The sequence below is a fragment of the Lissotriton helveticus genome, chromosome 1_1 (assembly GCF_964261635.1).
Source record: "Lissotriton helveticus chromosome 1_1, aLisHel1.1, whole genome shotgun sequence".
NCBI lineage: Eukaryota > Metazoa > Chordata > Amphibia > Caudata > Salamandridae > Lissotriton > Lissotriton helveticus.
The window spans coordinates 1,485,165,880-1,485,181,479 of NC_136057.1; the positions used below are offsets into that span (position 1 = coordinate 1,485,165,880).

At 45.4% G+C, this 15,600-nt stretch overlaps 1 protein-coding gene across 1 annotated transcript in view; it reads right to left on the reverse strand.

The window, feature by feature from the left end:
• LOC144828364 (uncharacterized) overlaps window positions 1–15,600 on the reverse strand; it is a 219,813-nt gene that overhangs the window by 75,406 nt on the left and 128,807 nt on the right. The window contains exons 5-7 of the mRNA XM_078686480.1: window positions 14,641–14,754; window positions 2,506–2,726; window positions 1,605–1,636 (exon numbers count right to left, since the gene is read on the reverse strand). Of these exons, the coding sequence (XP_078542606.1) occupies window positions 1,605–1,636; window positions 2,506–2,726; window positions 14,641–14,754 (367 nt within the window). The remainder of the gene's footprint in view (window positions 1–1,604; window positions 1,637–2,505; window positions 2,727–14,640; window positions 14,755–15,600) is intronic.

A 15,600-nucleotide genomic window follows, 5' to 3' on the forward strand; every position in this document is an offset into this window, starting at 1 on the left:
TCTTAGCAAACAACATCAGTTGGGGGTTGGCTAAATATATGTATCTCAATACGTGAATGTAAAAACGCGATTGGCTAACCCTGAAACAGAAATGTAACGTCTTTGCTGATAAAATTAATAAAATACTTTGAAATATAAAAGAAATATAAAAAAATAAGCGGCATCAATTACAAAGTCATCACAACAAGCACCCATGCATATCTGGGTCACTAGTTCACTATCTCCGAAGGCTGATAGCACACCTGCTGCCAGGACACCATCAGACTGTAGGCAATGTGGTGGAAAAAGAAAAATCAAGGCAGCAGACCTTCTCAGTCTGGGCAGCCAGGAGCTAGGCTTGTATCCTCATGTCCATCAGCACTGCTCCAGTTTATGAAAGAGTTGAAACGCTACATCAGGGTGCAGTAACATTGCTTATGGAACAGTGCTATGTCTCCAATATTTGACTATGGCACTGCACAGCACTCTGTAAGTAAATCACAACACGAAATGGCAAGCAAAACAAGTAAGATTCAGGGACTCCGGAGAATGAAGTGAGGCAAAGGGTTTGTACGAAGCAAGGCAGTCGCCCTCTTGGAAGCAGGACTCACCCAGCTCCAGTAGATGCCAGTTATGAATCCTGATTTTAAGGATTGGCAATAGACAGATTTAGCTTATTTATTTACCTCATGTTATCAATTCTACAAACAGTACACTAAGAAAAGAGAGAGTGGGCTTTGGGTCAGTCCCCTTCTGTCATTGGTGCCAGGTGTTTTCAAGCTTTGCCATGACTTGGATGGGCTGTTCATCAATGCCAAGGCATTTTGAGGATGGCTATATTGTTCCATTTGAATTGCTATTAGGTGTTGTGCATCAAGTAGTCTTTTTTGTTGGAGAGCAGATGCAACATGTAGCTTTTAATAACAATTCACTGAGTGTTATGTGATGCATTTACTGAAACAAGAATGTTTTACTTGCTATTTTACACATTTTCGCTTCAGAAGTTGTCGCTGATGTGATGTCTTAGTGTGTCATAAAGACACAGTGATATTCACTAATCTTCTTGAGCGTCATTTATTTTTCTTTGTTGTGATGATCATGTTGGCTTTACATTTTGTTTTCAGAAAGTAAGGATGATTGTGCGCATAGGCTTTCTTAAAGATGCATTGAAAATACCAGCCATTTGCTAAAAGTATTTACTATGAAAAATGTAACTATGCCTGTCTTATTGGTTCCCCACTTATGACACATACAATCATTGTCTTATGACTCGTATCACCCTCTGTTCATGGGACAGCTTAACCTTGCTAGGGCAGTCTCTATGGGAAAGGGGCCCCACTACCAGTGCCATATTCTCGCAGCCTATTATGTTGCTTCATTATGGAATTTTCTTTCTAGATCAGTTGGGGGCAACACACACTATCTCCCAAATAATACTATATAATTTCCCTAAGAAAAAGCTAGACCTATTGGCTTTGCCAATGTTTGTTACAACAATAACTGGGGCGTTTGTTCCAGGCTCTTGTCTAATGTGCATTAGTCCTAATATTTTGAGGGATGGAGCTGGGATGTAGAACTAGATTCAAGTGTACAAACCACATGCACTTATCCTTGGGCTGACTTACCTGCGTTTTTAATGTCAATGGTGTTGAGATATCTGCAGGGGAAAAAATGAGGTGTTAGATGAAACGTATATGTGCAGAATATGTATTCAGCACTCATCTTAGGTAAGCTCCTTTATCCTTGCAAGCCCCTGTGACATCCGTCTACATGCCTACCAGCATCTGTTCACCCACAGACATGGAAACCACCTTGTACACATGCTGACATTTCATGTGACCACCACAGCTCCTGTTCACTCTGTGCACATCTGACTTTACAAATACTGTCACCTCTACCCACCCCCCCCGACTGCCAGTACCCGTTCACTCATTGACATCCATGTGACATCACCTGCTGCTCTATACACCGAAGGTCACTACCAACCCAACCAGCTGTTCCTACATGTGTTTCTACAATAATAGTTCAATCTGACCTGCCAGTCTCATGCTTCGAGATTGCTGACATTCCACTGTTCAAGCGCCTGCATTTCACTGCACTAGCAGGTCTATTCCAATGCTCAACTGCCGACATTCCACTACACTATAGCCATCATTCCATTCCACCAGTACCATTCCATTCCAATGCAGCAGTGCCTGTATCCACAACAGAACCAGACTTTTACTGCTCTGGTGCTATTGTCCTATTTCAGGATTCAAATATGGACATTCCATTGCACCAGTGCTGCATCAGTGCAGGCCTTCTCCAGAGCCAGGCACTGCGTTCTGCTGCATCGGTGCTGGTAATTCATTGCGCCACTACCTGTTTCTCTGTGCCCCATTTGGTGGTCCTCAGTCTTTCAAATGACTCACATTGCACCTTTCCCCCCAACCCACTTTTCTGCTTCATATCAGGAAGTGTGAATTTGGAGCGGTCAAACTGATATCATTGCTAAAAACTTCTTCTGTGGTCTACCCAGATGCCAACCTGATTTCCTGTAATTCCAGCATTTTACGGTAGGTCGCATTTTCAATGTCTGCTGCTAGCTTGCTGTTAAGAAGGTCCTGGTATTTTTGGATGCGCCATGCCACTTCCTCTCTCAGTTGCTGGAGCTCTTTCTCCTGTCGCTCAATGGTCTCCTGTTGGCTCTTGGTCTTCGTGCGACTCTCCAGTTCCATCTGCTTCATCTGGTCCAGCAGTGATCCATTCTGTAGAAAAGAAGGCAGAAAGAATAATTTGCAGTAAATAGTGTGAATCTGAGTGAGTTCCTTGGAATGGTTTACAGACATGTCCGGTACAGGTAAGAGCTTCGGGGCGGGGCAGGCAGAAATAGACATACAATGGGATAGGGAAAATAAAAGCAATAAATAAAACCACTTACCTTCAATCAATCAATCAATCAATCATGTTATGTTATGTTATACAAGATTTAGACTGCGCACTAATACTCTGGAGTGTCCTGGCGCGTAGGTGAACAGTGGCAGGCGTGGACAGTAATACTAGATCAGCTGTTTGAACAGGAAAGTTTTGAGAAGTTTTTTAAAGATAGGAAGCTCCTGGGTATGCCGGAGGTCAGCTGAAAGAGCATTTCACAACGTGGCTGCTTTTACCACAAAGGACTGACCCCCAATCCGCGACCGGCGGAACCTAGGGACCACCAGCCGACTTTGGAGAGCGGAACGTAGAGGGCGCCTGGGTAGGTAGAACGCGAACCGCGTTCTGATGTAGACAGGGCCAGAGCCGTGTAGTGCCTTATGAAACATGGTCAAAGCTTTAAAGCGTACTCGCTGGGCAACGGGAAGCCAATGAAGGTCCCTTAACTGCTGTCGGACACTCACTCTCCTCGGGATGTTGAACAGGAGCCGGCTGCGTTTTTTATAACCTGAAGTTTCCCTAGAAGATACCCCGGTATGCCAATGTAGAGAGCATTAGCATAGTCGAGGCGGGAATGAATGAGCGCCCGAGCAACCGTCTCCCTAGTGGTGCGGGGCAGCAAAGGAGAAAAATCTCCTCAAGGCTTTGAGCGAGCCAAAACAGGCTCCTGAGAGTTTTTGGATTTGCTCGTGGAAAGCCTGATCTTCCCCAAACCATATTCCTAGGTTCTTGGCAGGGCCACCTTCAGACTTAGGGCACAGATTTTCAGGCGGCCAGAGAGATTTTCTAAAAGTAGGGAGAAACTGGCCATAGAGGAGCACCTCAGACTTGTCTTCATTGCATCTGAGACTGGCTTGAGCCAGCCAGGAAAATACCGAAGACAGGCACTGATGGGCAGTGTCAGTTTGAAGATCAGAGCCCTTCTAAGTGAATAGGAGCTCAGTGTCAACGGCATAAGCCATTATTTTGGCACCCAGCTCATCTGCCAAATAAATCAAGGGTGTCAGATAAATATTAAAAAGAAGAGGGTTCACACTAGACACCTGAGGGACCCCCGTGGACAGTTTGCTAACTGAAGATGAAAAAGGCGGCATCCACACCTGTTGGGTGCGGTTATCAAGGAAGGATTTTACCCAATCCTACGCCAAGCCCGTAATACCGATGGCAGACAGTCGGGAAAGGAGCTGGTGGTGGGGTACCGTGTCGAAGGCGGCAGAGAGGTCCAATAAAATCAGAGCTGCCCTGCCGCCCGCGTCCAGGCACTCCCTAATCGCCTCCGTAATCTCCACCAGCACTGTCTCAGTGCCAAAAGATGTCCTAAACCCTGATTGAGCCGGGTAGAGAGCACCAGAGGACTCCACAAATTCCTCCAGTTGCCTAAAGGCCACCTTTTCACAGACTTTAGCCAAGGCCGGTAAAAGGAAAAAGGGACGATAATTAGAGAGGATGGAGGGATCAGCAGAAGGCTTCTTGAGGAGAGGAAGGAGTTTGGCATGCATCCATTGCTGGGGGACTATGCCTGATTGAAGTGAGCCGTTAACAAGAGCTGCTGCCACAAGAAAAACTGCCTCAGCCACCCCGCCCTAAACTCTGGCCGGACAAGGGTCCGAAGGGGAGCCTGATTTTAAAGATTTAAGGATGGCTAAGACATCCCTCCCCTCTGCCGGCCTAAACTGCGAGAAGAGCTGGCTTGGTGTTTTAGAGCTAGGGAGAGGGAGCAAAAACAGAGAACTGTGTTCATGGGGGATGGTCACTAGACTATCTTGGATCTTTGGATCTTAGCAATGAAGAAAGTAGAGAGATGTTCGCACCATTGAGAGGAGATAGGGAGGGTAGTTTGTTCTGCAAGGGGTGACAAAAAGCTACGGACAATGGAGAATATTTCTTTGTTGTTGTTATTAGCTCTAGAGATTCTTTCTGCAAAAAAAATTGCCTTTAGCTTCTTTAATGGCTGCATAGTAGTCCCGCTGGGCAACGCGAAGGGCCGCCTTGGCTAGAGGGCAGTACCCGCGTCGCCAGCACCTCTCAAGCTTTTTACACCCTAGCTTAAGTTCTTTTAGTGAATCCGTGAACCAAGGTTTAGAGGGAGAGCCACACGGTTGACATCTGGAGGAGGGCTTAGGTAAAGAGTTAACCCCCTGGCTAATCCAGGCGGAGAAGCTCTCCACTGCTCCATTAAGGTTGTGGGCTTCTCCCGGGTGAACTAGTGACAGTGCTTTAGACAGAGCTGGAATATTAATCTGCTGAGGTGGAGGGCCTATTGCCGGGCAAGAGGGTGGGAAAGGTTTATCAATATCCCATCAGAACCTGATCAGAAAATGATCTGACAGGCAAGGGGTCCGAACCAGAGAGATCAAAGCTGGAACAGACTATGTCGATCAGATGACCACATTTGTGTGTAGCACCCCGACCCACTGAGTCAAATGGGTGAGATTACATATGTCCAGCAGGTCTCTAGTCCCTGGAGCTTCCAGATTCTCCAGATGAATATTAAAATCCCCTAACAACAGAAACTTGGAAAAGCGAAGCGCCCGCGAGGTGATTACATCATCAAGAGATTTAAGGAAAGTGCCCGGTGGGCCCGGTAAACCAAGATACCGTCTAGCGTGAAGTGGGGGGGCATAGCCAGTGAGAACTCCAAAGCTTCGCTGCCCTCAAGCTCCCCAGAAATCTCATTGGTAAATGACCATACATCCCTAAATACCAAAGCAACGCCACCCCCTCTGCCTGATTTACGATCCACTCTGGCTATTTTGAAATCCCGTGGAATGGCTAGTTCTACCATTGGGGCGCAGGAATCGTTCAGCCAAGTCTCAGTGATAAACAGGAGATCTAGCTGTTCATCTATGATCAACTCATGCACGTCAGAGGCATGCTTAGCCAATGAACGCGCATTGATAAGAGCCGCCCGAATCTTAGTCTCTCGTGCTATATGCGGAGGGAGAGCAGGCTGCATGGTTTGAAAGCAGAAATGACAGGAGGGGCAAGTCCTGGACAAACTGTGTAGGACTTCCCAATGCTTACCTTTATTACACGATGTTGTGTCAAGCCTTAATAGTTCCTCCCGGTTAATAGATTTCCTATCTGCCCCATCCCCGACCGCAAAGCGGCCAGCATTGCTGGCGCTGTGCGCTTCCGGGGCGCAGACGGGCGCCGACGGGCTTGCCTTCGGCGTGCCAGAGGAGCGCCCGCTGCACGCGTCCGCTGCGTGCACGAGGACACATGTGCGTTGTATGGCGTGCTCCCATGACCAGCTGGACTGCTAACTTCGGTCCAACCGCGCTTCGGGACCCACCAAAGATGGCGTCCCGCTCTCCACACAATCGGCACAAACAGCCGGGACAGGAGGCAGGGGAGACCACAGAAGAGAGGTAAGTTATAAAATGCCAAAGTGTTTTTAAAACGGAGCTCAATATCGTGCAAACAGCAATTAAATAAAAGAAACTGGCGCCTGCATAGTAGTCATGCAGGAGCTGCCAGTGATTAAAAATATCGCAGTGACAGAAATAGTAATGCCCCACGCTGCCACAGTACCCCCAGCAGGAATCAGGAACTGCCACCACCTGATCTGACCGCAGTGATCATATCACTTGTAAAGGGCACTACTTACCCATGAGGGTCTCAAGGCACTGGGTGTAGGGGAGTGCTGCTACTGTTCGAAGAGCCAGGTATTGAGGAGTCTTCTGAAGGTCAGTAGGTCTTGGGTCTGCCGTAGCTGGGTGGGGAGGGTGTTCCAGGTCATGGCGGCGAGGTGAGAGAAGGATCTGCCGCCGGCGATTGATCTTTGGATGCGGGGGACAGCGGCGAGGGCAAGGCCGGTCGAGCAGAGCTTGCGGTTTGGGGTGTAGAAGCTGAGTCGTCTGTTGAGGTATGCTGGTCCGGTGTTGTGGAGTGCCTTGTGTGCGTGGGTGAGGAGCTTGAAGGTTATCCTCTTATTGATGGGGAGCCAGTGCAGGTATCTCAGGTGGACTGTGATGTGGCTGTGTCGAGGGATGTCAAGGATCAGCCGTTCAGAAAGGTCCTCCGCACTTGTGATAGAGGACCCGCAGTCGTAGGGGAGTCTCCACACTCGGGGCGAAATCTCAGTAATGAGAATTCTAGAATGCGGAAACTCCCCCGCGACTGTGGGGCCTTTGCCACAGTGCGGAGGCCCTTTGGGAGTCAGGCACAAAGACCGGTGCTAGAGGGAAATGCTGGAGAGACGATATCCGACTGCAGGCCCAGGTGCTTTCTAAACAAATGCAGGGATAGTACATGGCTTGGCATTACATTGAGAAATAAAATACGAATTATTCAGCCAATACCACAACTGTGAGGATAATAATAACAGAGGCATCAGATGGAGTTTAGAGGAATTATTACAGATAGTAGCGATGCGTGGTATAAAATGCTTTGATTTTTCTAATGTTGATCTTATTATATATTATCACTGCTGAGATTACAATAATCATTTTCATCATTTTGTTCCCTAAGGTTGGTATGCGATTTGTACATAATAAATAACCAAATATTGTAAAACACCTACTGCTGTGCACGTCTGCTGCTTTCAGGAATCACATCAATAATAAAACACTACATAGCTTCTCTGGCAGGGTTGTCAGACTCATAACACTGTGGATCTGAACAAGCCTAACTCCTCATAGAGAAAAATGAGAGACACTTGTCCGTTTTCTTCTTCTCCAACGGGTGTGATAAGCAAGATTCCGTTGTGGCTGAGGAAATCTTTCCGGGTGTGATGTCAGGCTGTCTGTATTTTCTTGTTTATGTGAGTTTTGAGAGAGAAGTTGTTGTTGTGTAGAATCTTGGCATTGTTCAAGATGTGGTATTTGAATCCGTCCAGGTTCTGATTCAAGAGCCAGAATTGAACCTTGGTGAGGCAATTGTTGTCCATGGGGACAAACTCTGTTTTCAGCAGTTCCAGCTTCAGGGAGGGCTTTATAATCCAGACTTCGAAGATAAAGGAGTAGTCACTGAGGAAGAAGATGTCACTGGTACCGAGACCTTCAGTTAGAAGCTGCATGCCTTCAACACACTGCCTGATTTTGATGCTAGGTCGGCTAGTAGTTTGGGGAGTGGTTACGTGTAGAGGTTGAGCATAAGAGGTGATAGGAATGTACCTAGAGTTATGTTGCAGTTCATGTGAATGCCTTAGGATCTGGAGGAAAGTTTGGGAAGAGCAGGTCTCTGATGTTTAGAAGGAGACAAACCTTTGCAGGACAATCTCATTGAAGCCCATACATGTTACCATATGTTCTGTAGGCTTGTTGAATTGGATGAGAACACACACGTTTCTATTTTCTGTGATTTGGAGAGCATGTGAAATTATTTATTTAACATTTATTCCAGAAATGTTAGAGGAGTAATTGGCAGAGAGTTGCTGATATTGTTAGAGTGTACATTGGCCTTCTTTTACAGAGAGAGTATCTGTCAGTTTCTGAATGCCTCAGTGCTCATGGGCTATGACTATCTTTAAAAGAGACTTGAGAGCTTCATGGGAGATGGACTTTGCAGCAGATTATAGAATGGTGTTCTAATTACATGAGGATGTCTTTACATGTTGTCTTCATCTTTCTCAAAGGTCATTTTGAGTCAGTTGAGGCAGTTTGATTGCTCATTGGGGGTGTGTTGGTTGAAGTTCATCTATTCAGGTGTGCTGGGTTGAGGACTGATGGCACTAAGGCTAATATTTTGGTACTTACTTTTTGTCTATAAGAAGTCTTTTAATTAAGAATCGCTGAGCAATGGAAATTTCAAAAGGTCGGTTTAAATTTGGATTGATGGACTGTTTGATTGCATTATCAAGGGCTCTGTTTCTGTTAATGGGTGCTTTGAAAATGGCTTTGTAGTAAGCAGCATTTGACACAGTACGGAGTTCTCTACCAAATGAACTTGGTCTTTTACGGTGACAAAATATTTGTGGTGGAGGGTTTTGTCACTGATTCTGTTGACAGAGAATAGCATGCATGAGAACTTGAGAGCACAATAGAGAGGAGGGTGTAGTGTCCTCATTCTGCCTCAGAATGTAGCTTACCGTTGCAAGGCTACATGGTCTGAAATGTGGAACTAACAGCTAGATGCATCAAACAAAAATCTGTTCACAAAGGGGCAGATTCTGAGAATCCTGTATTTTTGCATTTGGGATGCATCATCCCAAATGCAAAAATCGCAAAATGAGAAATCGCTAATTTGCGATTATTTGCATTTAAGGTATCTCAAATTGAGATCCCTTAAATGCAATGCATGAACGTTTTGAAAATAGCAAATTCGCTAATAGGGCACGCAAATTACCATGTAGTACAATTTCATGGTAATTTGCAAAAACTTTGAAAAATGCACTAAAATATGTTGCGCATGTCACAATTGCCGGAGTGCGGGTGTGGTGAAGCGCTCCATTTATATGGCAGCCGCGATTCACGCAAGCACAGAGAGATCAGGTCAGCATAAAACCTGACTCTCCCTGAGGCTCAGCGCTTCGCTTTCTAGTGTTTCGACCTTCTCGGGATCACTTCCGGGTCGTTCGCGTCCAGCACTTCCCCTCGTCGGTGCCTTGTTTGTTCGCGTGTCCTGGACTCTTGTTTGTTCGTTTTGGATTGCCTTGTCACTCCATATACTTTGCCGATTCGGTATTGCCTGTCCTGATTTCTTGGATATCTTCTGGATTTCAGCTTGCTGCCAAAATCTCCTTCGAAGCCTCTGCCTTCATTGAGCTGCCCTTGTAGTCGGGCTGTTCATAGCTCTTTCTTCTCGGGTGAGCCGGGCGGAGTGGTTAGTGTTCCGCTGGCTGGCCGGACTAGTATCGGCTCTGTCATCCATCCGGACCCTGGTGCCTCCTGCTCCGCTTGCCGAGCGGATTTCTGAGCTCCCGTCCCCGTCTCCCCTTGGGACTTCGACGTTGCACACAGGACCTCCTCCAAGCTGTATGATACGGAATACGGTAACAGCGCTTCCAGTGCTGCCTTTTTTTTGTTCTTGTATTGAAGATAAAGTTTCTTTACGTGATAGTGCTTCCTCTCATGGTAACCCTCAGTTACCAGTGTTCTCACTATAGCACTCCACACATTGGTATTCAAGATTACCACAGGACCCAATTCATAAGAAATTCTTTAACATAAATCAGGTAGGCTTCATTTGTTATAGTGAATACATGGTTTTGCCAAACAGTAGTGTGTATTTACCTTCTTGTTCTTTGCACCCACACACTCATTATAACTGAACTTAATCTATATCTTCATGTTCATGCTGAAGAAGGGAAAGTTAAGGTAAAGACATATTAGGATTCCCTTGAGCTGTACCAGTAATAACTATCGGTGTTTTTCCTAATTATTGTTTATTTCTTCTAGCCTGTGTTGTTTACACGAAGTCTCCTGTGGTGATAAGACGTTGAGGGATCTCATACCCTCCTTTCCTTGTTTTGTTTCCCTTCTTCCCCGAGTTATCATTGTGGCCTTGGTTGTAGCCAGGCCCGATCGATGATGGGGTGAAGTAGTGGACCTTTCTTCAGTTCCTTGGCATTTCCGCAGAAAACACAGGTGAGAACCTGACAGCGCACACACATGCCCTAAGGCATGTGTGTGCGCAACATATGTGCACAGATCAATTTCAGGGGTGCAACAGGTTGTCCTTTGGACACCCCTGCACCCTTGAAATCGCAATCTCAATTTGCGATTCGCTAATTGCGATTCGCAAATTGAGATGTCTTCCCATTCATTCCTATGGGCCTCTGGGCCCATAGGAATGAATGGGGAGGCATTCCTTAATTGCGAGTCCTAATTTGCGAGTCGCAATTAAGGAATTCTAAGAAATCGCTATCTTTTTTGTGATTTCTTGATGCATTCCATTTTGCTATTCCTTAATAGCGAATCGGTATTTTTCGCTATTAAGGAATCGCAAAATGGGTTGTTGATGCATCTGGGGGTAAGATTCATGGAGAATGTAAGCAACTTGTCAGTTGACAGTTGCAGAGCTAGTATGCTGGATGGGGTTATTTGTACTCTACTTATTAAAACTACATCCTAATCTACTCAACGCTGCTGATCTCTCTTTTACATTTGGTGACGACTGGAACTACCTATGCGTACTTCTTCAACAGCAACACATCGAGCCTACCTTTTCTTCATCTAGACTATGTGGAATGCTTCATTTTCAAACACATGCCCTTTGATGTCATCAGAATTGACTGAGCCGATGTTCCGTTTTCTTCTCCGTTCCAAGGAACAGTCCTTCACCTTTAAACATACGCTGCTCAACGAGCGTCGAGGATTGTGTTCCGGCTGTACCACTCTCTCGCCGTCGTCTGAGTTTGCTGTTTCAGCTGTGGTAAGGAAGGCTAGGCACACTAGCACACACGTTCTAATGTAAGTACATTTAAGTATTTTTCTGTGAGCTGCGAGGAAGCCTGGGCGCATTATTATGAGCGAGCCTCTTTGACTATGCGTGAGCCTGGCGCACGCAAGCTCAAAGTCACCGCGTGTGTAAAGCCATCAAGTACGCTTCACTCTCACGCTACGGAGGACGTTTTGGCAGCCGTCTTTGTGTGGGCTCTACACCGCTGATGCGCACAGCTTTTTACATTACATTGATGCCCACAGCTATATTGAGTCTGGAGCACGCAAGCTCAACGTCTCTGCATGATTGAAATCATTAAGTACACTTCACTCTCACGCTACGGAGGACGGTTTGGCAGCTATCTTTGTGTGGGCTCAACTTCGTTGATGCGCACAGCTTTCTACTTTACTTTGAGGCAGGGCCGTTTCTACCATTAGGCCAGACTAGGCGGTCGCCTAGGGCGGCAAAAGGGAGGGGGCGGCAAAAAAGATGTGTTTGGGAATCCCTGAACAGCTTTCAACTTCGAAAGCTAGCGCCTTCTATAATTCAACATCGTGACGTGACTTCACGTTCAGCGTCACAGGCAGGGGCTGTGCGTGCCGCTATGCGACTTCTGATTTCGCTTTCGACAGCCCTCTGCTCCAGGAACAACCCATGTGTGCACGATCGAAACTTGTCACTGGCTGCACTTTCCGGGCAGTGGCACTTGGTGAATTTTTGACTGAATTGTATGCAGGCGCCTCTCTACTCCATGTACTCGGACTTTACCCGCAGGCCACAGCCCAAAATGGAATATACCTGCTGATTGCTTGTGGAGGGTCCCCAGTGTAAGTTACCGAGCTATTTAATATGTTGTGTATCTGATCGGTTATACGTTACTGTATTGTTTCTGAGCAGCGTTCACAAGTGGGGGTGTGGGTGGGAGAATTTGGGGCGTTGCTGTTTTTATTCAGTGCCTACTCTCATTCCATACAGCCTTATTGGGAGGCAAACTTTCCTATGAGAACTATTTTGTGTCAGTTCTTGCTACAATGTATGTATGCCCTGTGCCAAATATCCAGACGAGCTGCATGGGGCTGTTAGGGGGCAAGGGGGAGGTGAAGGGTCTGTCCCTCTATTTAGTCCAGAATATCAGGTTTCTGACGGGCTCCTCGTTCTAGGAAGGCAAGGTGTGCTTTTTTCGGCACAGGAACGAAGCCCCTCGCGCCGCACAGCATGTAAGAACTGCACGTTGAACCCACTTTTGGGTTCATATATATGCAGGTACCGCTGATTTAGTTTACATTAAAAATAGTTTATTTTAAAGTGATTTCGTTGAAGCTCTTTTTGGAAGGAGAACTGCCCACTTCAACCTCGAGCAATACCTTGATGACATCTTTTAAAAAGGTATTTCTTTCACCATAAACCCCTAACAGACTTCACAAACACGCACCACACACACAAACACAGAAGCATCACATTGTACATGCGAGCAATCCTACACAAGCCTACTGTCTCCAACACATACACACATCCCTTCTCACACAAATGTCCCGTACCCACAACCCTCTCCCACATATGCACGTAAGCAGCCTTCCACACATACAAGAATGCTTCCACACATACAAGAATGCTTCCACACATACAAGCATGCTTACACACATTATCTCGCTATATAGAAACTCAGGCACATATACACAAGCTCTCTATATAGACACACAAACACACACAAATGATCTCCCTATCTAGACACACGCATTCAAACTCCCCATAGATATCCAAACACACACAACTCCCCATAGAGACATCTAAGCAAATCACACAACCGCTCTGTAGACACCTAAGCACACATTCACGCAGACACACCCATAAACATGCCTGCAAACCCCCACACATAGATAAACTCTCTTCCAGACACTGAAGCCCACACACATCCACGCACACGCACACACAATCACTATGAGTTGTTTTGATTTACTTCTGGCTGCACCAGCTCTCTCTTCATTGAGCCCTTCCTTATTCAGCAGAGCAGCCAGGAGGAACCTGCCTGCTAAAGGGGTTCCCTGCTGTAACCTTCCTGCCTCACCGCCCCAGTCACAGCTGATCCACAAGTGAGAATTCCACACACAAAATGTTATTCACATGTACCATTTAGCAGATAGTTAGGAATCCCACAATTTGCCTTAATCTTGGCTTTACTATTTTTTTTAAAGATTTTTATTTTGACATAGAATTTTAAGCACATTTCATATCCCATTTGATTTCATTACAAAGTCTATGGAAAGTCTAAGGAAGAAGCCAGGTGAGTAGCTGTAAATACTGCATCAGGTACGGTGTGTAAGAAGCTCACTGCTTTCTAATTACAGTTGTTTTGTTTCAAAGCCCGAGGTTGTGGGTCCGTTTTGTTTGCTTTCACAAGATGCCATACCCTAGTCATGCTAATATCCAATTGCTGCAAAGGGAAATACAAATAAAATATCTAATGCATTCATTCTTCTAGCTTGGATGACAGGGGAGAGAGTGATGGTAGTAAATGGGAGGGGGCGGCATTTTTCAATTCTCGCCTAGGGCAGCAAAACACCTAGAAACGGCCCTGCTTTGAGGCACACAGCTGTATTTGCGTAGCACACTACGATATTAATTAACCAAATCTAGGTTCTGATGCGCACAGCCTGTGATTACGCACAAATGCATTGAGTTTTGCGTTGCTGATGCGCACAGCTCTAAAAATAACACAGTTGAGCACAATGGTGTTAGTGAAGTGCACAAGGGAATTGTTAAACTCAATCCAAGTTCTACACCACTGATGCGCACAGATTCAAACTAGCAATCTCAATGCACATAATTGTGGTGAGTTCTGCACCTCTGATGCACACATATCAAGACAATGTTAATGCGCATGTGCTGATGCACACAACTTTCATGAATAATTCTAACAACGTTGTGTTACCACTTTGCGTTCTGGTGGCCTTTCGCTGATGTGCACATCCTTGCTTCAATTCCTTGTTGACCATTTTGATGTCTAAAATACACTCTTTCTCTTTACTTATATAAAAGGGTTTGTTTGTTTTACATTTACAGTTGTGTGTTCAAGACGGGTACATACATCTCTTGTTTTATGCTGATTTTCTATCTAAGCTTTTGATTTGTAGGACACATATATATTGCACATACTGCACATTGTGGTAAATTGCATTTATGAGTTTTAATACAAGAAGTAAGGTTCTATATTACAAAGTTGCTTTAATCTCCTAAACAAGCAGAATGTTACTGCTCCAACTTTAATTTTATCCTCTCCAGGTGAGCCTATGATTGTGGGACATCACTTAGCGCAGAAAGGAAAACGTCTTTGTTAATGCATTGTTTGGGAGCATAAGGACATGAAGTTTGGGCTTGGAGGTAGACACATTTTGACTCTATGAAATAACTTAGATCCATACTCACGTCTGTGGTCAGCGAATTAATCTCTCGCTTTAAGCTTTGGATCTGAAGCTGGTATTCGGTCACCTCCTGCAGGGTCTTCCGGAGAGAGGGTGACTTGGTCTCTGCAGCAGCAAACTGGAAGATAAAAGAACCTTTAGCCTGGTCTTGGATGTTGAAATTCGGAAATAAAATGTGCCTTATCGAATGCTTAGCAAAGTAATGGAACTTCAAAATGATGACTACACAAGGAAGAGAAAGTGCAAATCAACTCAGCAAAGCCTTGAATCTAAAAAAAACGCAAGCCCTTAAAGGAGCTTGATAAACTACATCCCCACCACCGTTTTGAATGAATAGCCGAATTTAGTCTCTAAAAGGATGGAAGAGACACCAAACTGCAGCCCCCTCATCTCCAAGCAGGAGTTGATCCTGATATCTGCGGTGTGTGGGTGTGGCAGCAACATGAGAAGAACCATCTCAATATGGACCCTTGCTGAATCAATGCATAGCAAGGCCACAGGCCAAAACTAGACAAAAAAAGCACACCGACAATCTGGCTAAGCGCAACTCCTGGAGAAGTAGCGACTGTGTGTGTCCCTGTCATCTCCGCTATACAATACCAGGATTCCCAGATTTCAGCCAGATCAGCAGTGTTAATCCTTTCCAAGCAGAGGGACCTTTCCTCAAATGAGTCAATTGTTTGTCAGCACCAATCTCATTAATGAAGAACAATCTACAAAGAACTTACAGGGAAATAAAAGTACAAAATAGCAACAAACCACTGAGACAAGTAAGGGAGGTTTGCTGCAGCATGAAGTTAAAGATGTTTGTGAAGTAGTCTCTAACCCTTCCAAGGGAATATTACCTAATGGAGAACCCAGCATCTGGGATTTACGACTGATGGAATGACTGGATTTTACATAGTAAGATTATTATATGAAATGTAAATATTGGTTTGCATGACCATAAGTAGTACTGCAAACA